Source organism: Pseudochaenichthys georgianus, chromosome 15 (genome assembly GCF_902827115.2).
Source record: "Pseudochaenichthys georgianus chromosome 15, fPseGeo1.2, whole genome shotgun sequence".
NCBI classification, from domain to species: Eukaryota; Metazoa; Chordata; class Actinopteri; order Perciformes; family Channichthyidae; genus Pseudochaenichthys; species Pseudochaenichthys georgianus.
Genome location: NC_047517.1, coordinates 29,092,887 through 29,119,675, shown reverse-complemented (window position 1 = coordinate 29,119,675; position 26,789 = coordinate 29,092,887). Strand labels below are relative to the sequence as shown.

Sequence of the window (26,789 nt, the reverse complement as noted above, 5' to 3'; positions counted from 1 at the left end):
TACGAGTGCAGGTTGTACATTTATTTCATGTCCATTCTGTTAGAGGAAATGCCTTGTATTTGTGTTCCTTCTAAAACAGCTCATAAAAAACATTTACTTAGAAAAATATACATTGATATTAGAACTGAAAAGTTGAGATTCAGTGTTTAATTCAAATATACAATTTGCATATTAAAAACTACAATAAAAAAGCTCAGAAAAGGTGGCTTCGATTGAGGCTAGAGAACCCATAGAGCAAGCATCCAAAAGAAGGCACATCATATTCCGAACTCCTCATAAAGCTTATTGAGCCGACATTCAGCAGAAAAACAGTTTCTCATGTGTGCATAAAAGACATGGAGGAAAGTCGAGGGTAAGTCCACTAGAAGATACTTCTTCCTGTTGTTTACCCGTCCCTGTTTCACCCCATCCTTTCACGTCCACTTTCTCTGAAAAAACAATGAAACTCAAGCTAAATACAGGAGAGCCCAGCTACTGCTACAGTACTACCTATGGTTAGCTGACTTTGGAAAGGTCATCAGGTTGAAAGTAAGTGGGGGCTGGGATTATTTTTAAGACTAACCCTCACTCTCCTACTCCTGAGTTAAGCTGAATACCCAATAAAAAAAAACTAAGGTCACTACTTTTGATTCAAACAGTATGAATGTTCAAGGCAAACGTGTCATTAAAAAGGCCGCCGTTAACAACATACTTAATCCTTCATCATCGATATCACTTTCCTTTCCTTTCTCTTTCAAAGTCCACTCTTCCACTCTTTTCCTTACAACCCATTTCAATATCCATCTCTTTGCACTTCATCAATGTCCAATAACTTTCTGAAACAGTCCAGACACGGCCTTTTAAAATCTCCTAAATGTTCAGTTTCTTTCAATCTGGTCAAGATCCAGTTCTCCCCCGAGCTGGAAAATGTCCCTCTGTGTCCCACAGTCACCCTTCCAGAGGGTGTGTTTGTCTCCCACCATGCCTTCAGGCGAGCCGGGCCGCGAGTCCATGCTACAAGCAGAATCGCTATCCAGCTCCTCGTAGGATGAATCCTCATCATCTCCTGCCACTTCCTGCCGTGAATCCATTCCCAGCTCGGACACAGCGGTGAAGTCTGGTTGGCTGAAGGTGTCGAAGGTGGGAGGGAGCAAGCTTGATTGGCAGCCGTCGGTGGCAGAAAATCCAGGGCAGCTCAGGCTCTGAAAGGTCTGAAGTTTCTGTATAGAGGAGACAAAGAGGGAACATAGATGTTGGTTTGTACACCTTAGCTCAGGTTCACATTCTGACTTCACTCCAATGAGGCTATAAAAGTCACAGGGTTTGTCAGGGGGGAATTGGAGTTCAGGGTTTTCCGGGATGTCAGTTTGAAATTAGGTTTCATTCGGGCAGCCAAAAGCTGGCGTTTCCTTTCATCTAAGGCATGTGAACATGTAAACACGCACACGCACAAGCCACAGAAGAACATAGTTCTGCCTTCAGAAAAACACTCGAAACATGGAGATGATTTGCAAACCACAAAGGTATCCAGTTTCAAACTTTGCTCCAGGCTTAATTACGGGTAACCCAAACTTGGATAGAGGTTAGGATGTTTTGTTATGCTCAACTCTGAGGGAGAGTGGAGGAGAATCTGTATACGTGAACAACAGCCTGTGTTTTTGCTTTCAACACTTGACCTCCTACAGATTTAATTTACTAAGAACTTGTCTTTCATGCTGTCTTTCTACCCCAAACTCCTCTCTGCAACAAAGAGAGGCAGCCGTGCAGCGAAGGGAAGGGGTTAATGATCTCTGGAGTGCCCCAGCAGCAGATGTTGGAGGCATGGAGGTGAATAGAGATGAGGTTTTGCTCTATAGAGCCTCAGCTTACATGACGGACACCTCTAATGTTCCCTAGTGTGTTTGGACATTGCTTTTCCTGTTTCAATGAGCTGGGATACTCCCATTCTTAAGTCTAATTTTAGTGGATTCACTTTTTTCCCTGCCATGATTTAGCACGGTCCAGATGAAACCTATAACGCATGATTTTGGCTGTCCGAGTTAAGAGCTGGCTCACTTTTGGAGGATTAACTTTACAAGTTAGCTGCTCGGACACAGGATACAGCATCTGCAAACGCTTGAGGTGCTCATGAGAGGAGTAGAAAAGGGGATTTCTGAGCAGTCTCTCTCTCTCTCTCTCCGTTCAACCCCCAGCATTACCCCACTACTAATTATCACAGCAGAGGAGGAGACGAGAGGAAGGGAGACAGAAGGGGGAGAGGCAGCTTCTCTTCATATGCTTTCTATAAAATCTACGAGCATGAATGGGATTTGGGTGGGTGTGGTGGAACGTTGGGGGAGCAGGGTTAGATTTCTGTGTACCCAGCTTTGCCTGTGTGTTTTTTCTTCTTTTCACTTGAGCATACCCCCACCCAGATGGAACACACACACACACACACACACACACACACACACACACACACACACACACACACACACACACACACACACACACACACACACACACACACACACACACACACACACACACACACACACACACACACACACACACATCTTACATAACCCATTCGATTACCAGATATAGATATAGACTGCCTAAAATGAAAGTTGCGATCCTTAATGGGGTATCAAACACAAACATACACTCCCATAAAATGGGGTTCAAAATAAACACTTATATTTTACAATATATATTATAAACTAAAGCTAGAGAGTCTGAGATATATTTGCACTTTTTGGTTATCAAAAGTATCAATACTTATTATTTACGGCTGCACTAGCATTCATTCTCACTATAGTATCATATGGCGATAATTTGCTAGAATTTGTTCAAATGTTTGAAAAGCTGATATCATTAAATGCTTTATTTTCTAAAACTCAGGATATTTAATTTATTATGATATAAATCAGAGACATCTCCACATTTGGGAGGCATAGAATTTTTCTGCCATTATTGCATGAAAAAATTCATATTTCGATGATTTATTTATCTCAATATATGTATTTTTCTGATCGGCTAATCATTGCAGCTATTAGTAGTGTTAAGTAATACGCTCTAGAACACTGCATTATACCTTTTCCTAGACCAAAAGCGTCTTTGATCAAACCCCTCTCTCTTTCTAAACTTATTTCAAAACCAACAACACTTGCTTTTAATGCAGGCTATTGTTAATTGTCAAGTCTCAAACACAAACAATTCTGTGAAAAGATCTGGTATGTTATAATGAACATCTCAAGGCTTATAACTCCATTCTATAATGGATTTGAATAATTAGAACGTGGAAGAAAAAGACTCCCTGTTACACAATAATCAAAGTCATTCAATACAACCCTGTGTAATAACTGTTAGTTTGGTAGACATTATCCATTATTCCAAACCACAATTAACATAACCAGAATTTCCACTGTAACAACATTATCTTCAACATGGGGATTGAAAGGCAGCTGCTGGGAGAGAAGCACAAGCCAAGCGGTTACGCAAATACCCTCCTGATAATCAGGCCAAACAACAAACAACACCCTGCCTCTCTGGCAATGGACCTGCTGTGCACTTGAAACACACAGAAACAAGCACATATACACAGAGGCATGTACACACACAAGGAACAAGTTGACTACATGGTTAATTTGCAGGTTTAAAATACGAGTAGATTTCTTTGGATAAGCTCAGTACTGAAATTAGGTCAGATAAAAAACACCCATCCATAAAGGTCTCTGAGGCAAACAATTATAAAACAAAGGAGATGGCAAATGTGCAAGCAAAGACAGGAGGACTTAACTCATTCCTGCTCTGGTTTCTGTATATGTTTAGTTTTCACAGTACCGCAGAGAGAATGCATGGTGGCAGATGTCAGGTGCAAATTCCAACAGGTAAGAAGAAAAATGAAAAAACATGATACATAAGTGAGATCAAAGAGCAGATGTGACACCACGCTGCAGTTTGGTGATGCTTTAGAGAGCACCTTTGGGACAAGTCATAACAAAAAATGACGAGTGCCGCGCCACAAGACGCCCACCTAGGTGTTCCCAGAGCGCCTGTGGGGCTCGGCGCTCAGCTATGATCACCATGTCTGCCATCCCAGGAATGAGAGATATGAAGAGAGGAGGAGCTCGAACCGGGGCCAGCGAGAGGATATTAATAGAGAGGGGTTTGACTGTCAGCTTCCCTGATAAAATAATACCTGCTTTCTTCACACTGCCATTCCTCTCCTGAATGCACACACACACACACACACACACACACACACACACACACACACACACACACACACACACACACACACACACACACACACACACACACACATTTACCATCTAAACACCTCTACTGCCAACAAAGCAAAGCCTGTTTTTTTTTTTTAAAATGTATGCCTGAAGTTTTCATTTGTACTGGCACTGGGGCTAGAAAGATGACACAGGCCGTTTCCTCAAAAGCATACTCTGAGCTGAGTAAACAAACATTCAGCAAAGTGACGTACAATCTAGAGATAACATTTCCCGTCTGACGGTTTGCTACACCCAGTATGAAGAGGGTAAAACAATAAGGAGCTGAGGAGGAATGTCAGTCGGGGATACAAATGTGGCAGTGGACAAAGTAGTGAACTGATATTCGCGGCCGACAAGGAGGACATTCAAGGAATGTAGGGGTTGGTTTCACGTAAATCCCATCGTTAGCCGAGCTATAGCTTATTAGCATGTCCAAGAATTCACACCCGCCTTCATTGACGTGGTGGAGGAATCTAAAGGCCATATTACACCATGTTCCACTGACAACACACCCGATACTCATATGTTGACCCGCACAATCCAACCTTAACCCCCTGAACCTCCAGCAGAATTAGCAACAACCCTCTGCATGTGGATTGTCCAACACATAATACAAATAAACACATCTGTACAGGGGAGAGAAGACCTTCCTTTGGGTGCAGACACAGTTTGTTGGGACAAAGATGCACACAGTAATTGAGCATTCTTCACAAGGACTGTATTACTCATCCTCACACGTATTAAATGGAGTAAGTATGATGGCTCGTGTGCGTAGGTGTGAGAAGAAGTAATAACTCTTAATAAATACCCGAAAGGCAGGGCAGAGTGAGATGGGGGGGTGTGGTGATGAAAAAGACAGGTATACAAAAGGTGTGCGGCATATAGCCAGCGGTAAACTATAAAGATCGTCACTTAAATCACACAGATTCACGGCGGTCCGTTCAAACATTGAGTTTGTCCGAAAGCAGCTGAAGAGAAAAGCGGTGGTAATGTGTGATGGCAGTTCTGACATCTTTTTCAGTGGCTTCAAATCCCTTCCTCAAATCACGTAAAGGATCAACCTTCAATAAAGGGCGGTAAGATCAGATCTGTTTCCTGATACAGATACAGCACCGGTTGTAACCAGCTAGGCATTTCCACATTATCACCTTCTTTTCCAGACAATTTGCAAGCTGCGAGAGCTTCCCCTTGGCTCTCAGCAAGAACACTTTTAACCTGGGACAACTACGACAAACTTCAAATAGGTGATTTAATTGACATGTCATATAACAAGTTAAGCTTCCTAATCACACTTAAAGCCAGACTTTAACCTCGGCCGATGAGATAATATCATGTTAAGCCTGAGTAGCGCAGAAAGAGGAAGAAGTGACAGAGTTGATGTGTCCTGAATCAACCTGTACGTGCTGTGTTGCTATCCTCACATCAGGCATGCAAGACAATGTTGCACAAGTAAACAGTCACAGGAGATTCTGAAATGATCAATTCTAACCTGCACAACCTGACTCCTTTCAGCAGTGCTGAGTGCATGCAATCACTCAATCTGAGGTGAGAAACAATGGCACCACCTGTTATCTGCTCAGAACAGTGACCACGTATTCAGACATCTGCAGAGGTATGCTCCTGCATTCAAGCAGTGCAGCAAGCTGAGGTAACGTACAACTGACTCCATGTGTGCGCTTGTGTATCAGTGCATATATGTGTGATCAGCGTGCCTGATTTTCCCCTCTTAGCAGCTGGCATGACCGGAGGAAACATGCTCGCTAGGCTCCATTACTAAAGCCATGTTGATCCAACCCTGGCTGGGTCCTGAGGGTGACTGGCTGGGAACACAACTCTTTGGGAAGAGGAAGGGAGGGGAAGGGGCATAAATTGATGGTACTGTCTAATAAGAGAACAGGAAAGGGACCACATTTCCGTGAGAGTGGGTATGACGACGGAAGATTCTAGTGTGTCATATGCATGCTACGTGCCGGAAAGCTGGAACAATTCGGCTTTGATATCAGGGCCTGCTGTTTTTGCTCTAGCTTCGTTGCGGAATATCAAGATCATTCGAATGAATAATGAAGCAGGGTGTGAAAAATCAACATATCTGGTCTTTGTAAAAGAACCAGAGCAGTGCCAAGCATCAAAACATTACATGTCATTAAAATACATCTACAATTTCTATTTTGGATTGGTCATTTGTGTTCCACTGCATCTGCTGACCCTACAAAAAACTAGCATCCAAATGAACTGTGAGGGGTCCAACCATCAGACGGACTGTTTAGCCAACAGAATAAATGAAATGATAAACCGGAGCCGGGCTTGCTAGAGCGTGGTGCTAGGCAGCGTGACCGAACAAGAGGAATGCTTCTTTCGTGAGCAACACTCCCTGCGCTGGAGTGAGGCAGGCCTGAGATCAGTTAGCCCTGAAGCCTCGGACCGTCGACCCAGAAAACTTAATTCAGCCTAATGTAATCCAGTCCCCGATCAGACTCAGAGACAGGCCCGGTTGTGTTTGAGGATCCCATGAACTTCCCCTTGGTCTCAGAACAAGAAAGTGATTGTGTGGTAAATAAGTTTGATCCAGGGTTTAACTGAATGTAATTGAAGACATTTCGCAGATTCAAAGCAAGATTACGAATAAGCTGATGGTGATTTATGTTCAAATCAGTCAATGAAAGTAATACTGAGCGATGTGAAATGAGTCACTCTATAATACCACGCATTTCATTGATTGTGAATGTGAGTGCCTGTCTGTGCGTGTCAGGAACAAAATGAAAGCTAACCTGAGTCATCTTTGCCAGGTCCAGGGAGGGACGCTGCTCCTGGGCATCTTCCGGCCGCCTGCGCTTCATACCGATCTTTTTGTCGTTCAGCACGCAGGGGTGGGACTTGCTCCGAGACAGACCCCCCGATCCCCTCGTTCTCAGGCCGGCTCGCCTCCCCAATTCTGGAGTAGAGTCTGGAGAGCTGGCCTCCTCCCTCTGCAGCTCTGGGAGGCTGATCTGCTCGTGGGAGAGGGACAGGGGCCTGAGGAAGTGGTGATGATGCGAGGGAGGAGAGGTAGGGGAGACTGGAGAGGCGGTGAATTGAGGGTGGGGAGGCAGTCGCTGGTTGAAGAACGGCAGGTCCAGGGCTCCCTCTATGGGGATGCTGGAACGTGAGGGCAAACTGAAGCTGGAGCTACGCTGCATGGCAGGAAAATGTCCTCCAGAGAAACCCCCTCCTCCTCCTCCTCCTCCTCCTCGCACACTCCCTCCACTGTGGCACCTTCGTTTCTCCACCGTCGTCCACACTCGGGAGCCTTGAGGCCTCCAAGATGAGCGGCACCCGCTGAATTCATCGGAGAACGACAGGGAGCGGCACTGACGTTTGCTCGGGGGTGCCGTGGGAGCTTGGCTGGTAGCTGTAGTGGTGTGGGGGTCAGTGGGGGGTGTGGAGTGGGGGGAGAGGGGGCCGGTCATGCCAGCGTCGCCGAGGCTGAGATCTCTTATCAGCGTGGAGATTGCCGTGGCGCTGCCTGGCGAGTTGGCCCAGTGCCAGCCCCCCGGCTCCGGCTCCGGCATCACATCCCACAGCCTCTCCAGACCGGCACCAGGCTGGCAGGGGGCTCTCTGCTGGACCCCACAGCTCTGACCCAGGTCCAGCCACCTGTCTGCCTCTGCAACATCCAAAGAAATACAAACTCACTCTCATGACCTCCAAATCAGCCACTTTATGTTCCTCTACATGCAACTACAGCATAACAAACGAGTTAAAAGAAAGGCAACAATGTCTCAAAGGAACTTATAATATGTAACCACACAGACACAAACAAACAGGGACACGGAGATTATTGTCTGGTGACTGAAGTAGGGGAGAAACTGAACATACATTATTATTATTATTATTATTATGAAGGGCGTAGTACAGAACTCCACACAAAATCACGAGCTTTGATGTATACATTTGTTTTTGAAATGTGTCATCAATCTCTCTCCACATGATCAATGACAGATGAACTAATTAACAATGCAGCTGCAGAGTTTTACTGAAAATTACATTCAGTATTCAATGCATTTCAAAGACATCTGGTTGTTTTGTATGAATATTATGGTACTCGACTAGTGCTCATTATGGTTCGCCGATGGCTTAGTTGCTGACAGCATGACTCAACGAGATCACTATGTGTGATTATTTTTGACATAAAAGAGGAAACATCAGCTGTAAATCATAATGGCGCCTTACTCTATGTCCATTTATTTTATAGTTACGGACAAAAACTGAAATCCTAGATCATGAAAGAATTGCCACTGTTCTTCAGTACAGAGCAAGTCGGTCCACCAAATGTTATGGCCGCTGTTTTTGGGTTATTGAGCACACAAACAAGCAACATTCAATCTGCTGACTATCTTGAACCTGGACCTGCAAGACTGTTGATTACAAAAACATGAACTTCATATTACAATGAGAAATCAGTGAAACAGTTGGCACGCTCTTCCACAAGTCAATTGGTCAGCAGGATGTGCTTTGGAAAGCTGTGTGTCTTGCCAGCTGTCTCCCTGTCTGTACAATAGAGTCTATCACACATTTTTGGGAGATAATACACCTACAGCAAAGTGCCCAAGTGGCTTGAAATACTAAGCCAAGTGGTAAAGTCGTGAATCTGTTGAAGCTTTTGGCAAAAAGGGCCCTTTGCTGATCCAAAACCCCGTCCTCTTGGATGCCTTTCTCTAATTTTGGCATGCTGTCTCACAGACTGATGCACGGAAATCATTGTTTTGAGCGGACAAACAATGTACGGGGGCTACAGTGACGACCTGACAGGAATGTTAGGAAAACAACTTGACAAATGGAGAAAGGGATGAACTTCAAAAGGCCACCCTTTGAAAGCAAGAGACAAAGTGCTGGTTGAAATAACAAGACATGTGCGACAATGTTAACGTCAACATTAACAGTGGAAACAGCACGCCACGCTCCTTTCTGTGACGTCACCACACCCCCTTCTTCCCCCAAAAAAGAAAGGGAGGATGGTGATTGATAGCGGGTGCTTGAATTTACAGTAGCATGTCCTTCAACACAGGGGGCAATTACTGTAACACTAAGAGAGCCAGAGGGAAATTGTTGACATTGGGAAAAGCATATTCAATTACAGTTTACTCCCATGAGAGTGGTGTGCAACGTAGTGTGGAGGCAGGTGCACCCTGATCATGAGAGGGGGACGAGTGACTGCCAGAGAAAGGGAGAAGTGAAAGACAGTGGATAAACAATGAGACATTTATAGTGGGGGGTCCCTTTCTTATTTGAAGAGCAGTCTAGTAGACTATTGCATTTGTGAAACAACGTTTTGACAAATGACCCCAACTGAACCGTCATTACGGCAGAGGAAACGAAGATAGGATTTCAATTATATATATTTAAGTCTCATTGATATTAAACTCTTTTAAGAGTGACCTGACCCAGAGGGCAGCATGACATTTTGTACAATAATAGCAAACAAAACTCACACAGTACAAATGAATGAGCACAACATCCAGTTATAATGCATAAGGTAGATCAAGGGCTATCATATCGACAATCTTTGCATGTAAGAGGAAGCAAAAAAGGAATGACAAATAGAGATAACCCACCCACAGTTCCACAGGAGACGAGGGTGGTCCCTCTGCTCATGGTGTGGAGCTCACGCTGTGGAGGACAGGCAAACACAGGGACCGAACGTCAGCGAGACACAAAGTAAACCAAAAAGTGGACCTATTTGCCATTAAAAGAGGATCAGAAAAAGATATCAATGCCGATTTCACTTTTCAGCTGCTTTATAAAACCACTCCACTACCTAAAGTATGTAGTATATATAATCCACTACCTTTATTGTACAACACATTTTACAGTACATTTAAAAAAGCTTTTATGAGAAGATTAAATACTTATTGTTGTCTCCCTCAACCAGATACCATTTTGAAACGCTAACCTAAAGCTGCATTGAAGAATATCTTTGATGCCGCTTCAGCTTTAAAACTAATTATTTTTCATAGTCAGTTTTGTCTACACATGCCCATTTTCTAATCCGACACCTACCCTCTCTTATAGTTCACTTTTAACTACAGGGTGGTGGCTCCCTGCAAAAAGGACAAAAGGAAAATGCCATGATGCAATGCTCTGACTCAACTTAAAGTTATCACCACAACAAAACAATGTTTTCTAAGATACAACTCAAAATATGATTAAATTCAACAATTTGAAACTAAAACTTCAGATCTTGTGAAAATGTAATATTAAGCTATAGGAAACCGACAACTAAACCAAAGAATATATTGACAGCTATATATCATAGAAAATGTCTACAATAGTGTAGAAAAAGATGTTGAAAAAGAAAAAAAAGCAGGGAGGGTACAGGAAAATATGTGAGAGACTTGCAAGGCCTGCATGCTATACATGATCAGGCAAAGGTTATTGGAGTTTTCATTATATACATATCTTGATGTTAATCTTTGGTTAAGATTTGTTTCTGTTGCACCTCCAGTTGAGAGGTTGAAGGAGTATTTAGATTTCAGATAGACACAATCTTTACAATGATTTAAAGTGTTTTTATAGACAGGGAGATAACAGCAGGGAGAAAGAAAGCTTTGAACGGACTATCATTTTAAGCAACTCATCTACTCTGCTATCTGTATGGAGATACAAAATCAAATGCAAATACTCGTCACTTTATGGCATGATGACTACTGAAACCAGTTTATAGATGAAAAGGAGAAATATATTAATATGCACCAATCTCTTCAGGTTTTTCCATTCATCTGTAAGTTGTCATAGGCTTGGGGCAGGTTAGCCTTGTTTATCAGATGTTAATCAACGTACAAACTGACTTTGGACTCAGCAATTTAATGCTAGCTTTTTCCCTGTTTTCAATTTAGTGTTATGCTAGGCTTGAAAAATCCTGGACCTCTTGATACTGAATGTGAAATTGATGTGCATCTTCTCACATGACTGTGTGTAAAGTAAATACATTTAAAAAAAAAAGGCTACTACCTTCTTTCACTGTTACACTAATCAAATCAAAAACAAAAAAGAATGACTAACTAATGAACAGGCTAAAACATTGTGGTCTGGTTATACATTTATTGTGCCAGTGAGTATACCTGAATCAATGTAGCATCTGTGGCTTGTCGCCACGCCTTTATGTAATATAATCACTGACCTATTAATTCTGCTGACTACTGCCTAAATTGTGAAACACTGTGCAGCTACTCACTGAAGTAAAAAAAAAACAGTGTCCTTTGTGTGAAACTCAAAAACATTCCCTCACCAGCCGTCTCTCGGTGCTGTTGGACTTTACATCATTGACACCCTTCTTCTTTTCCAGTGTTTTCAAGTAAATGATCACCATGGTAGCATGCAGCTCTTTTCCAGTCTGTTTGGAGGCAGGAGAAGGCCAAGGGCAGCCATCTTAGACGTGGAGCCGACACAGGTGCATTTGGGCGAAACAAACGACCTGTTGGTGACCTCCCATCTGCAGTGGAGCCCTCGAGTGCTGCTGGTGGCGGTGATGGAACTAGGAGGGTGTGTCCAACACTTCAGCTGATCCCTGTCTTCAGAGGAAAAGAAGAGTAAAGTCAACAAATGTACTGCCAATGGGTTCATTTCTAGGACACATGAAAAACATTGCAACATGGCTAGTTTCCACTTTGCCAAACTGAGTCAACAGGTAAGAAAGTTGGAGGATAACGATTCCAGGTTTGGGTGTGTCGTGCCAACAGATGCACCTAAACACAGCTCAGGCATAGCCTACAGCCGTGGTAGTAATTAATACTTTTACATGGTGTTTCACATATATACTGGGGACAACAATCTAATAAAACTAGGCAGAAATCCCTTTTAATGTACAATCAAATACTACCCCTACGTGAGGAGAAGCATGCAAACTGCAGATCATGTGCCGGGCTGTTTGGTGCTTGACTGATGTCCAATAACACATAGTCTCACATAGCCATACCTATCTCTATATCACTGTGTCAGCAGGGTAGACAAGTCTGGCCCCACATATTGTCATTTTGGTATAAAAAGGCTTTATTATATTTCTTTATACCATTCACAAATGTTAGGGCGACACAGGATGAAGCGACGGTGCCCTTGCAAAAGTAGCGAGCGCCGATTGCAAAAAGGAGATTGACGTGTGAGATATGCTTTCAATGGCTTATACCAACACACAACATCCTACTCAGAGTAAATAAAACCATTTAAAGAAGGTACATAAATAATACAATCCAACTCATTATATATGCAAAGAAGGTTATGTTTTAAGTTCAGTTTGTTGGTTCTTTGTCTGTTTGTCAGCAGTTTAATGGAAGAACTACTGTCCTGATTTTAGTGAAATTAAGTGTGTAACATGGGCCAAAAAAGGACCCATTACATTTGTGAGCGGATTCAAATCACAGGGTTGACACATTACTTATTTTCCACATATTGAACTTGATGAAGGAAAGAGACTTTGCACTGAAAAGAGCACTGAAAACTAAATTAACTACTGACAGGCATAGGTTTACTTCATTACGTAACAAAGTAACTCAAACAATCAGAAAGGCCAAAGCCAACTTCTTCATAACAATAATTAATGAGGCAAAAGGTAACACTCAAATAATTTGGGAACAGATTAAAACCTTACTGGGAATCAAGCACAGGCCAAAAAAGCAGCTAGAACTAAAAGAGAATGATAACCTAGTGCAAGACCCAGAACAACTTGCCATAGCTTTTAATACATATTTGATCAACTCTGTAGATGAGATTGCACAGAACTTCCCTTTGAGAGCAGAACATATTATCAAAGTCGACGAAAGTTTTGCATTCCACCCATATCGGAATTAAAAACCAAAGCAATTATTAATTCTCTTAAAACTTCGACAGCTAAGGACACATACGCTATGGATTCTACAATGCTTAAATCACTGCAAGATTACTTAGTCTGCCCTCTTACCCAAATCATCAATTCATCTATATTACATGGGACATTCCCAAGTGCATGGAAGACTGCAATTGTAACCCCCATTTTCAAGTCAGGTGACCCTCTGAACATCAACAACTACCGCCCAATTAGCATCTTACCTGTAGTATCCAAGGTGGCTGAGAAGTGGGTGTCAGAACAGCTTGTCTCCTTCTTAAACAATAGTCCATTTCAACTTCATCCCATGCAGTTTGGCTTCGGGGCAAATTATTCAACCGAAACAGCCAACTGCTTTTTTATAGAAAAGGTCAAAGCAATGGTTGACAAAGGAGGTGTTGTTGGTGCAGTATTTCTGGATGTACGCAAAGCCTTTGATACAGTCAACCATAAGGTCCTTCTGTCCAAATTTTCGGCTTTTAACTGCTCTCCATTAACACTCAGTTGGATTTAATCATACCTTACTGGTGGTAAGCGTCAGCATGTTATCGTCAATAATCGACTCTCTCCAGCTCTAGACTTAAGCACCGGAGTACCACAAGGTTCAATACTTGGTCCACTTCTTTTTTCCCTATATATTATTGACCTGCCATCTGTCTGTCCTGATGTGGAAACACAGCTATATGCCGATGACACTGTGATATATGTGCATGCCAACACAAAGCAAAAGGCTGCTGATAAACTGACCTCAGCTTTAGTGCTGATCACTAGCTGGCTACACCGCTCCTGTCTTCAGCTTAATGTCAACAAAACAGTTGGAATGTTTTTCACAAAAAGAAAATGCAACATTGTGTCAAATATAAGCATCTCAGGTGAACATATTAACATTGTGCCTCAGGTTAAGTACCTTGGAATCATTATTGACTCTAATTTAACATTCAAAACACAAGTCAAAAAAGTGACCCAAAGAGTCAAGTTTAGCCTAGCAAATTTGAAATATATAAGAAACACAATGACATTGAATTATTCCCAATTATACATGAATGCCATGACCATGTCACATCTTACATACTGTCTCACAAGCTGGGAGCAAACTAACAGCTCCACACTGAAGCCACTAGCAACCCTGTACAAACAAACCCTCAAAGTACTGGACCAGAAACCTAACCGCTCCCATCACTGTACCATCCTCAACAAGCATAACATCCTGAGTTGGGAAGATTTAATAAAGTATAGGAACATCGTTCTGGTTTACAACATCCTGCACAATATAGCCCCTCCACCTCTTAACTCATTGGTTCCTCAACATAACAACACCAGACGACCACTAGAAGCTCCACACGTGGCGACCTATCAGTCCCATTCAGGAAGAGTACTTTTGGTCACTCATCATTCTCGGTCATAGCAATACAAAACTGGAATTCTCTACCCACTCAAATCAAAGACATACATACACATACCACCTTCACAGCTCACTTAAAAACATGGTTCACTGAGAACTACACCTGCACACACTAGTCTGTGTTGAGTATGGCGTGAGTGTTACATGTTGTGTTACATGTTGTGATCATGGATGTTGCCCCTCGTTTCTGTTATGTGATTGTGATGTGCTATATGTGACATGTACTATAGTAACATGTGTTGTTTATTGTTCTCTTTTATCCTCACACCTGTATCTACTTGTCTTTCCTCCTTTTTATTTGATTTTATATATTTTCTTATAACTAATGCTCTTGATATATTGTAATTTGAAGGTTGTCTATTACCATCTGGCCGGGGACAACAGCTGGAAATTAGCCATGTCGGCTAAAGCTGCACCATTTACTGTTTTTGTGACAGTTCATCGATGGGGGCTGTCCACAGCACTATAAATAAATAAACTAAACTAAACTTTAACTCTATAGTACTTAAAACATTTGCTTATAGTGGAGTTAGATGTTTGAGCTTGAACCATATAAGCTGGATTCTCTAATAAGTGAAGCAAAGCATTTGAACTATTCCGTGCAACATTTTACTGCTGAGATAGTTGATCAAAATGAGTGCTGACTTCTGTTTTTCCATTCAACACTTACCACCATGACTCTCATAGCAACGGATGCACTCAGTTCTCCTTATAGCGAAACGCTTATAAAAATACAGGCTTTGTAAACAAAACAGGCTGCCATATGTTAAATAGTTTCTCTACCCCAGTACATAATGGAACATTTGGCATGCCAACATAATCTACAGAACATATAGGGATCTAAACATGCTGCAACAGAAGGCCAGCTCAGCTAATCTGGGAAAAGGCATCACTCACAGCACATGACTACAGATGTGGCTAAGACGCATGGATAGAAAAGGAACATATATGGAGCTGCGGTTTCCTCATCGACTGCCTTCGCCCGCAGATGGAAGAGCACGGACAGTAGCTACTGCAGTAAACACAAACTCTTAAAAACACTTAGATATATATGCAAGGCAGATGGGCCATATGCTAAACACGCATCATCATGTCTGCTCTCCTCAATCTCTCAGATGTTAATGCATGGAAAAGATAAATGACAGGCAGGTCCATTTATGCTTACATTAGCCTTGGAAAAAAGACTACAAATGTAGAAATAGCTGCCGTGACCTTCTCTCCGTCATTAGACAACCACCAAACACACCGACAGCATCCAATTAGAGAGTACCAGCATGGTTCAGATCAACTGTTGGCTAATGACAGCTTTCTGCTGTGGAGCAACACATGAGGCTAATGGATCTTCCAGGCCTACTATGTTATCCGGCCCATGTAACATGTGGTTTCATGTTAAGTGAGGGTGGTTGCACTTATATAACATGCTTCAGAGAGACAGTTGCAAGTGTGCACTGGGTATTAAATGAGTCTTGTGGGAGAGTAACGAGTGTAGAGGGGGGGGAAAGAGGGACACATCATGGAAAATAAAAATTAGACAGGTTGTTCACACAAGAATTGTCATATCTAGTCATGTTGCGTTTCTTCACTTTGTCATCTCTATTCCTTCCCTCTTGTTGAGCCCCATGACTACATGAAGACTATAAATGTTTCATGTAGGCCTGCCCTAAACCAACTGCTAGCATATGACTCCTATTATCTCCATTTATCCCGAAGAGTCATTGGAGCACAACTGGGCCTCCGCAGGCGAGAGGGACTGCTGGTGGAGGTGGGAGTCAGAGGAGACAGCCGGGAATGTTCTTCTTGATCAGTTTTGCCGATTACTTTACTGATTAGGGCTGACACTGAGTAATGGGCAGGCCAAAGAAGCAGCATTTGTGTGAGTGTGTGTCTTTGTTAGACAGGGTAGGAGTTGAGCAGCATGACGGTCACGTGTAAGGGTTGTTACAGTGTGCTGTTTGACTGAAGTGTGACGCGTTCCACCAGGGCTCGAACAGCTGTATTAATGCGTGTCTGTCTATGCTGACGTGTACTTGTGTGTGTGTGTGTGTGTGTGTGTGAAGTGGGGTCATGGGAGAGGGCAAACCGAGTGTGAATTCAACCCCGGAGCCATGCTTACTTAATGATCCGACTCTTCATGATGGGGAAACCAGAGATGAATGGAGAACTGTGGCGCACTTGTGTGCAGACTCTACTGATCTGATCTGATTTTTTTTAAAGTTTACTTTACTTTACTTTTTCTGTGTTTCTAAAGATCCCCAGGATATGATCAGGTTGCAGGACATCTCAGCCTACAAGTAGTCCCTTATATTGTACACAATTATTTAAAAAAAGGCAGGATTCATAAAACTTTTTAAGAGTAAAAGTCAAACATTTTCAAGTATTTTCCCAAACATTTACAGACCATAGAAACCCTGATCGTCTCATCTAAATTGATACAAATGCAATTGCAAAAAAAAAAAATTCACAAAATTCCTTTATACCCACTGCAATTAATATGTAAAGTCACTTTCCTTCTTACTGGCTGTTCTTTATAAATGTGCATGTTTTTGTTTAGATCAATATTATGTATTGATAGTGTGAGACGCACACCTTTGGACAGAGCCATTTGAGGGGATTGTTTCAATTCAGTACTCTTTTCCTAAATAATCATGTATATTCAAATTTCAGGCAAGCATATTTCTAACCTTGAATATATAACAGTTAAAATTAAGCAATTTTTCAAACTTTTCAAGACTTTAGTTACTAGAAACTTGTCATTTTCTGGACATATGCCATGTTTTCCTAGCATGAAAATCGGCAGATAAAGTCAATGAACGCTGAGAAAGTAGTAATCTGTAGTAAGGGTGAATAATTTAGTCATGCATATTTATTTAATGTATAAAAATATATATATTTACAACACCTGTCTCAAACAAATGTCTCCCGCAATGTAATGTCAGGTTTGTGCAGTTGTCATTTTACATGAGATTAAAACTAAACTGAAGAAAGGCTGCACTATCAAATGGAAACGTGTTATTGTTTGGCCTGTTCTAGGTTCATGTAACACAATTTCACCTCCATTGTGGACTCAAATCAGATGGTAATTCAAGTCCGATGTGTGTACTCTGGGGTGCAGACAGCAGCTCTTGGCTCACAATGGCCAATGACTTAGGAGGGCACTAGAAAGGGCAGCTAAGATAATATGGCTCTTTGCCCAGGCGGTGATTTGTACAGGCAGATGAATAGAAGCCTATTTGGGGCCCCCTAAAGTTCTGTGACGGGGTGTTTGGTGTCCATCACCAATTGGCTTTGGTTACTGCATACTTGTGCGGAGCGCGTCTGGTGTCAGGACTTTGATCGGTGGCTGCAGCTGAAAAACTCATTTCATACTAATAAAATGATGTACAAAACACAGCATGGGCGATGCAAGTGAAACACCTTGTGCATATCATTTAAAAACGTTTAGTGTTAGTGTCAAACTGAAAATTGAACATTTCTCTCTATTCAGACGTGATTTTATAACACAAGAGACTTGAGGTTGATCTGTTTTACATACTATTAATGGTCATGGGAGACAAAACTGAAGATCGAAAAGAAAGGTTTTGCACTGTCCGGTTTTTTTGTAGTCCGGAATGAATAAAAGTAAGGGCAATTATTTTGTCTAAGTCTGCGGTGTCGATTGTTAATTCAGGGTGAACACACAGCCACCCCTCTCTCATATAATGAGGCCGGGGTCGTAAAAATTGTCCTAGGGAGGTCAAGACATACCAGTGAATCCTCTGGTCATCACCCTAGTACCCAGTGGCAAGGGAACACTGGCCAAAAGCAACACGCCATCACACCACGAGTTCTTTAGAAGTACATAAACAATGAAGAGCACATTCAGTCAAACTTTATGCGTTGTCAGTAGTCAGGTTCTGGCCTCCTGTTGCAGATTCCCCCGCACGTTTCTCTAACGACAGTGACCATCAACCTCTGCATAAATACAGCCAACTCTTAAAGTCCTACTTAATGAGAGATTTAAAAAGATTTACTTGGAACAGGGAGCAGTTACCTACAACAACTCTGGAACGAAAACAGAGGCAGGAAACATAACTAAAAATAACTTCTTGGGATTAACCCTTCCTTAAAGTCAACCTGATAGTCCAGTTAAAGGTGGGGTAGGTAAGTTTCAGAAACTGGCTCGAGTGGATGTACTTTTTACAGTATTACGGCTTCCACAGATGAAATTTTTTTATGGATTTTTGGTCAAAGCACTTAAGATATTCATTGCTATCGGGATGTTAAGAGCATTCCATGGAATATAACAAAAAGTGTATCTCGAGCCGGTTTCTCAAACTTACCTACCCCACCTTTAATACTGCCGGCCTCGTTTTTGAGAAACGAACAAGTACAGCACACATGTGAAAGCTCACTTCCCTTTGCAGTGAACGGGTTGTGCTTCCCTTGTGGTCGAATGCCGCTGCTGAGTTGGGTGTGGAACGCAATGACTTTATTACCAAATACATTGAGTGAGACAACCACAAGTGATATCTACAAAGCGTTGTGACATTTAAAACGCCTTAATTACCATTCCTGCTTTGCAAAAAAATAACATGATTTCACAATCACATTTAACGCAAGTAACCTTCCTCATGAAATAAATAGAGACATGGCTTGTTCCCTTTATATTTAATATAATAGATGACTAACTTAACTCATGTGCTTTTGCTACAGTTACTGTCCAAAAGCAGATTAGTAATGTGCAACAACATTATGTAATGTCAAATTATCTAGCCACGCCACAAAGCATTACAAATGTGTTTTTAAATCTATCAAAATGTTTTGGATATTTCTTTGGGCTGATTACCTGGCTTTCTTCAAATAAATCGTTGCGCAGTAGTACACTGTTTGTAGGAATTGTATAGGCATCCATAGCAACCAAAAAAAACAGAGGATAACAGTGACAACTGGTGATGTGGTGAAAAAAGCAGACATCACCCAAACATGAACAGCTCATCATTTCTTTATCAGGGAGTCTGTTTGTTATAGGAAACTGGACTATTGAACAGGGCCAGTTTACAAAGCTGCAACACGGTGACTTCCAATCTGAAAACACAGCGTCTGTATTAAGGCAGCATTAAAATGTATTTGGGGTCGACCCCTGGGTCTCAGAACAGGACTTAGTTAACCGAAGTCTTAGGAACCCTGACAGGCGTAGGATCAGGTGTTTCAGTTTGAGTAAAGGGAGGTATGGGGCCTCTTGCCCCCTGGAGTGACCCTCACATGCCATGACTCTCCATACATCAGGTACCCCACTAATTACACTAACCCCCCACCCCTCCTCCTTATCAATGCCTGCCTTTCCGCCCGTGGTTTCTTCCATTATCCATGAGTGCCTGTTCTGTTCTGCACACACTAACCAGAGCCTTAATCCATCAGGGATACATTACATGGGAGCCTCTAGCAATCCCATGCAATTGCACAGCTCTATAAGGGCGACCAGTCCTATATTATGCAAGCAAGTGATGTTATACAGATTGTCACTACCAATCAACGAATAAAGCGACATTATTGCCGTTCCGTAATGTTCCCGATGTGGAGCTGTATGATATATGAGTTTAGAGTACGTACGGCTGGGAGGAAAAGAAAACTGTGCAGCATTCCACTGGTCCATCCATTCATTCATTCATGAGGGGCTCAGCTCACCATATGGATCCTCTGACTGCTCAGCATAGTGTGTGTAGAGAGAGAGTAAAACAGATGCATAGATATGAGATGTGAAAGCCAACTGAAAGTGTGTCATTTGTGGTGTTTTCACTGCATAGACAGCTAGGGCAGAATGTGGGATTTTATCTAAACTTTGCACTAAACAAGAATCAAATAACTGCCACTTCAACCTACCTACCCAATTATTTAATCAGTTTATAAGTTGTAATAAGAGTGAGATGTTTCTAGATAACTCACAGATTTAACATTGGATTGCACCCCTCTTAATACTCCACTTAGATCCCCAACAGTACCATCCTACATCCACTTCGTGACTTTATGAATCAGCTGATCTGCAGCGAGTCTAATTGGTTGCAAATCTTGCTGGTGTTCAGCCTTGTGCAGTTGTTTGCTATGGCCTGCAGGTGTATGTAAAACAAGCTGACAGACTCAAACACAACTACTGAGAATTAAAATGGGAGTTATGACACATGTCGGCATGATAATTAGGAGTTTTGTGCAAAACAGCATTGCCAAGACACATTGACTCTGTTCTCAGGCCTTGCACAGACAGAAAGCATGAAGGATGTTACATATTAGTTGTCTTTGTATGAGGACAATATATTGCAGTTAACTGTAAAAATCCTACAACTTGGAGGACATGCAAGGTTTGCCACAAGTTTGGAAAACAGGTTCTAAAAATACAGGCCGTCTGTGCCAAACACCAACAGAAGCTTTCAGTTCTCCTTTTTTCTAGAGATTCAATTTAGGGATTTTTCAGACTGTTTCAATGCCATCTCCGTACAACATGATTCAGCCAGGAGCTATGTGACATCTGACATTTTATGGAAAAGCCAATCCAAAGCAGCACAGGAAAATAAACAGATGCTAATAAAACCAAGTCCCTGGGGATATAAAGTCTCATTTAGAGTCAAAACGCAACAGCAGAGGAAAATTCTTCTTTTGTTAAAGTTGATTTCTCACTATAGCCACATAGGAAAACCACAGTGGGTGTGTTGATGGGAGCCTTCCTATTGCATCCCAGAATGCTTTTCATCTCTAAGTAGAGTGTGGTGCCTGTCTTTGGGGGTTGGGGGAGTCCTTCTCTGGTGTATGTGAGAATGCCTCTTTTCTTTTCTTTTCAGCTGCATGTCTTTGGCTCTGTGGGCGTTGAGACGCCAGACTTACAAATCTATCATGTTAATGAGGAAGGGATATACAAAATGAGGGATAACAAGTATGGTGAAAACATGAAATAATAAAGTATTTGTTTTAAACTCCCTGAAGCCAAGCGGTATGAAGCGGTGTGTGTGAAGCAGTTATGATCGCAGGTCACGGAGAAGAAAGGGAAGCTTCTGAAGTGAATAGAGGGTAGCATGGAAGCACAGAGAGGCAAGGCTAACAATCCTTTTCTGGTAGCTTTGCATAATGCCTTGGGCCAGGGAACAAGTGAAAGAAAGAGAGCCACAGTATTAGTTGAACAGAAAGATGAAGCAAAAAACACGCAAAAAGTGAGATTGAAATCTACAGAAAGTCAGAAAGAAAGAAACTGACAGAGTGGAAAGTGGCAGAGTGTGTATGGACTGAGGGAGTCGTACACCCAGATGGAGAATGGACCAGAGGCTCGCTCAGCACACAGCTGCCCACAGACAGAATGGAGCTCTAATAGGGCCTTTTGCCTGCAACACAAAGACGTTGCAAATGTGCGCATCTTAAGCACACACTGGAGTGCAGAGCAATCCCCTTTAAAAACCCACTGGCCTTAATTGCTTCCATATATTATGCCTATAGTTTGTCCAAAACAAGTCTACAGACCAACAGTGCAAGCCCTTTTGTCGAAGAGTACAATTGCAGTGCATAAAGTTGTGCTTCACTTAAAACATCAAAAGCTAAAAGTGATTAGCAGCAACTGTGATGAGAATTTGTTACTTCTTAGTTTTTCATATAATGCACAAGTTATCAAACCTCTATAGAACAAGACTGAATGTTCCCACAACACTGCCTTACATTACATTACATAAAAGCACTTTCATCTGACATAGTTGTGTGTGAATATATCAGATGCATTTATTCACAAGGGCTTTGGTTTGTTGTGTGGCCGTATTAAACACTTAATGATAATGCGTTTGGATTTTGGCGATTATAATTAAGATTAAAAAAGGGTAAACAGATGTTTATATTTGTCAAGGATAAAAACCTTTATGAAACATACGTATTGGAATAGATATGTATGACGTTGTTGACAGCTACAGCAAATAAGACATTTGCAGGTTGATAGAAACTTAGAGATAAAATGTGTTTGTGGTCACCAAGCTGTAATCAAGCAGTTGTTTATCTTCTAAAACCCAAGCCAGGTGTGGTGGTTACCATAATCTTCCCAAAAAAGGCAGATCAGAAAATATTCAGAACAAGCCTCCTCATCCAGTAATGCATCTATCAACACTCACTTTGTAATTAGTGACTAGAGCTGACATGTGAATTAATCTTTAAGCCGAGTCTACTTCACCTCCAACCTGAACTCCAGCATTTTCTGAGCAGGATTCTTGAGAAAAACTACAGTCATTTCCTGTTTAGTTAACCACACTAGCCAGCCATCCCCTCAAGTCAAGGACTACCACTGCCATGGTGGCAGCAAGAAACATTTCCATGTATTTTCAATTAGGGAACCCTGGTACCAAACCAGTTTTCCATGGTATTGTGTTTATGGTGTCCACAAAGATCAACAAACTGCCGTGCAATTTTCGAGAGGGCAAAACATAAAGAAACCAACAGTTACTTCCTAACCCACAGAGAAAAGGAAACAACACTGACACATAACAAGAGTAGTGCCTTGTATCAATAGTGCTCTTATTCAAAGTGCTTAGAAGGCAATAAAGAAGTTCTGAAATGAACCGGTGCTGTTCAAAAGACACAAAGCCAGCAATACATCCACCCATAGATATAAAAAGACAATTCACTTTATTGTTTATGTTTTTATCAGTATCTTATCAGTATTTATAAACTTGGGGAAACTCAGTTTTAGTTTAATATATGTGTAATAACAATAACTCAGGGTGTACAACCCAAATAGTCATACAAATGTACTATAAACAGTGTATATTTTTGATTGGACTCCAAGGATGCAGCTTTATAGCTGTGCTCTGAGAACAGAAACCAGATTGATGAGTATAAAGTATAAACTCTGCTCATATAAGCACGGCAATCAGTAATTACAGATTTCAAGACGGAAAAAAGTATGTGGTTGAGATTGGTGAGAGATAATGCAACCAGGCCCTATGACTCGAAGCCCTCAAGCTGCTCTCAATCTCTTCTTACCGGTTGTGGTGAGGAGCTGTATCTCAATATGAGCTGCAAGGCACCCACACTGCCTCTCTCGCCACCTTCACAGGTACTGTGACAACAGCCTGGGCTTTATTACCATAAGTGATAGATGGAGGGGAGTTTGCTGGCCCACAGAGCTTGGTTAATGTGTGCAGTTCCCTCTACGGCAGGTTATTAAGCAGTAACTTGCAATGAAGCAACAGGTTTGCCAGGCTGGGCAAGGAATTTGATTTCCAAACTCTACAATAGCTGATTTAGTAAAAAAAAAACTTGTAATACAAACATTGGACATAATGTGACATCTTCGAAGTGTGCCACATGGCACAAAGTGCACATTTCTGTGGCTACTCTGGCTTAATGGTAGCAGATACTTGGGCTGAACACCATAATAAGTTGTTCAACAAAAAACGACATTTCTGTTTTCTGATGAATGCCCCAATGTAACTATGAGCATGAGCAGACAACGTAGCCTATAAACTCCACAGCAGGGAAATAATGATGCACACATCAACACAGTTATAACGATCATGTATCCCAACAAATATCCTACCTGGCCAGCAGAGGCTGTTTTAAAGTTAGCTCATCTTCAACAAAGGGAATGCGAGAGCAAAATCACCAGAAGTTTCTCGCAGTTGCAGCCGACAGTTCAGCGTCGCCAGCGCAGGACTGACCGGACTGCGAGCAGCTGAGAGCTCGCTGCTTCTTTCAGCCTTCAGCAGTCGTTGTAACAATATCCGCGTACAGACAAACCATGTGGACGGGGAGGCAGAAAGAACGGTGACCGACTCAGAAACCTATTCAGTACCGAGAGTACTATGTTACTCTACATTAAAAACCTTCCCTAAGTAATACTTACATTAACTGAACAGAACAAACAGTTTAAGTGCGTTTGAACGAACATCTCAAAACTTTATTTGAAACAAACATCCCCACCTTTCCCCAGTTGGTATATTCCACTGTGGTTCTCCCTCAGGAATTTACAATGCTCATGTGCTACTTTGTATTATGCTTTTCATTGATGTTATTGAAGCAAATATGCGTTGACATTCCCAGTATTACAAAGACAACTACATTTACACGAATTAACCAAGCACACACAAGATCCTACCATGCCTCGTGGTTCTTCCCGTCCCTGTTGTAGTCGTAAAACAAACTAAAACAATGACCCAGACATGTGCCGAAAAAGTAAAACCGATTAACAAAAATGTGTTTTAACTCTTTGTGTATAATATATCATGCTGTTACCAAGTCAAGCTAGTCCTTACTCAAAAGGCAGAGTGTGAAAAGGTTGGAAATCCCTTGAAAGAGGAATTTTCCCACTTCCACTTTGGCACTCCTGTGATGGAAAACTTAACTGCTACATGGTCGGGTAATTCAATCAATCCAAGTAAAATCCTATTAGAAAGACTTCAAACATGTTTCCAGGGAGATGGGAGAGAAAAAACATCAATATTTGCAGTACACACTTGAGAGGTTAAAATGAAAGCATGGTATTCACGCTGGTAGGGCATGCAGCCAGTGGGCTATGGCATCACGTCTGAAACCATTATAGGTTGATATTATGAGTGGAATAAAAGTGTAGCTTCACATTTATGCCAACCCAAAAGCCATAAGTGCTGACGGTGGTAACAGCTCAGTGCAACCCAGCAAGATCCACCGTTTTATGGTGAATGGTAATAACATATTTGTAAAGATTAAATAGTTCCAATGTCCCCTTTAATTCAAATAAGCCCATTTTGTAAGAAAGCCAGTTTTGACTTCCTGATAAATCTAAAGTGCACAGCGTGTCTCAGTCAGGGCCATGCCTGGCGGTCCTAAGCAGGATTTGGTCTGAGGACCCCCCTACTTGTAAAGTGTTGCCACTTCATATGGCACTGAACCAACCTGTTTATTGTTGGTTTATTGTATTTGAAAACTGCTCAAAAAACGGATGACTTTACAAAGGCCAACAGGATTGTGGTGTAGTCTATTTCTTAACAACAGCAACTGTTCAGGGAAACTGAGCAGGCAGCAGTGCATTTAAGTGCAAGGTAACTTCAGTTCATTTAATAACTAATAATACAATAAAAACACTCAAAGGTCAGCCGAACGAGATGAATTGTTTTTAATTATAGTGAACTTTGATAAAGCTAAAGGACAACATATTGAATGGAGGTTTCAATTCATGGGAAAATCTCTGTGAGTTGTGAATGTGGGCATGATATGCACATACAGGCAGGATATCCAGGGCCTTGTAAAATTCCAGGCAGTAATTCTTGTAAAGCTTGCATGTGTTTACTCAACATCCACAGCTCCCATTGGACCACTGGCACAGCTTGCAATTAGGATCCTTAGTTTGACAGATATTAATGATGCCGTGGAGAAAGGAAATGGCAGACAGGCTTCTCTTCCACAAAGATTGGCCTCTTGTTTATTCTTTAGGTCAGATGTTTTTAATCATGGTCCTCAGGACCCCAAGCTCTGCTGGTTTCTAGTTTAACCAATGATGTATGGGCTACTTTTCACATGACATGAAAGACGGATACAATTAACTACCTGGTAACAGACAACAGTGGTTTTCAAACTGTGGGTCAGTCCTCTCAACATGTTCCTTGCAAAGTAATTTGAGGGGCTATCAGATGTTTTATTGAATAAGGAATAAATTATCTGTACATGTTATTGTTTATCTAGTTTCCTTTCTGTAAAATGAAAACAAAAATACATATTATATACATATATTTCCTCTAGGGGTAACACATCCAACAAACAAAAGACTGAATAAATGGCTGAAATAATAATAATAATACGTTTTATTTCGAGGTGCCTTTCAGGACACCCAATGTCGCCTTACAGTGCATTTAAAAGTTAAAACAGCTAAAACAAAAACGGAACACAAATTAATCGAACCGACAAGGCAATAAATAGGACTAGTTAGCCTCGGGAAAGTAATATTACAGTCAAATAAGTGTCATCTGAGAGAGGGTAAGGAGTTTACATATGGAAGTCTCTTGACAGCAAGAACATTAACTGCGAAACTGTAAAACAAACAGTGAAAATATTGAACAGGTTCTTTAAGTTCTGAGGATGAATCCCATCTCTTTCGACTCCACTTCCAGCTATAGAACTATTAACAAAGCACTTATATACTAACAAAGGACTGGCTTATCTAAAGCCAGTTGAGTAGCACTTGAAATGTTTTGGCTCTATGAAACCTGATGTACTTATATGATTCTGTTTTCTTCAAGTTTGTATCTTGTTGGTCGAATGCACTTATTGTAAGTCGCTTTGGATAAAAGCGTCAGCTCAATGCAATGTAATGTTATGAATGCAAGAAGAAGGCAGC

The 26,789-nt window shown here is 41.6% G+C and overlaps 1 protein-coding gene across 7 annotated transcripts; it reads right to left on the bottom strand.

The window, feature by feature from the left end:
• Positions 1–24,163, bottom strand: LOC117459670 (protein FAM53B-like). Of its 7 annotated transcripts, none has more exons than XM_071205646.1 (6): positions 24,018–24,161; positions 20,072–20,162; positions 11,512–11,794; positions 9,839–9,893; positions 7,016–7,890; positions 1–1,199 (listed from the first exon to the last, which is right to left on the bottom strand). In XM_071205646.1, the coding sequence occupies exons 3-6, from the start codon at positions 11,590–11,592 to the stop codon at positions 858–860; spliced, it is 1,353 nt and encodes a 450-aa protein (XP_071061747.1). In that variant the 5' UTR covers positions 11,593–11,794; positions 20,072–20,162; positions 24,018–24,161; the 3' UTR covers positions 1–857. The 7 variants fall into 7 exon arrangements, with proteins under 7 accessions (XP_071061747.1, XP_071061748.1, XP_033956625.1 ...); XM_071205647.1 differs by having other exon boundaries at positions 11,512–11,790; XM_034100734.1 differs by lacking the exon at positions 20,072–20,162 and having other exon boundaries at positions 24,084–24,163.
• Positions 24,164–26,789: the final 2,626 nt, after the last annotated feature.

Coding starts and splice junctions, on each gene's coding strand:
- LOC117459670 (XM_034100734.1), bottom strand. CDS start 11,592: ATGGTGATCATTTACTTGAAAACACTGGAAAAGAAGAAGGGTGTCAAT. Junction 9,894..11,511: donor ACAGCACCGAGAGACGGCTG/GTGAGGGAATGT, acceptor TGTCCTCCACAG/CGTGAGCTCCACACCATGAG. Junction 7,891..9,838: donor CGTCTCCTGTGGAACTGTGG/GTGGGTTATCTC, acceptor TGGATGTTGCAG/AGGCAGACAGGTGGCTGGAC.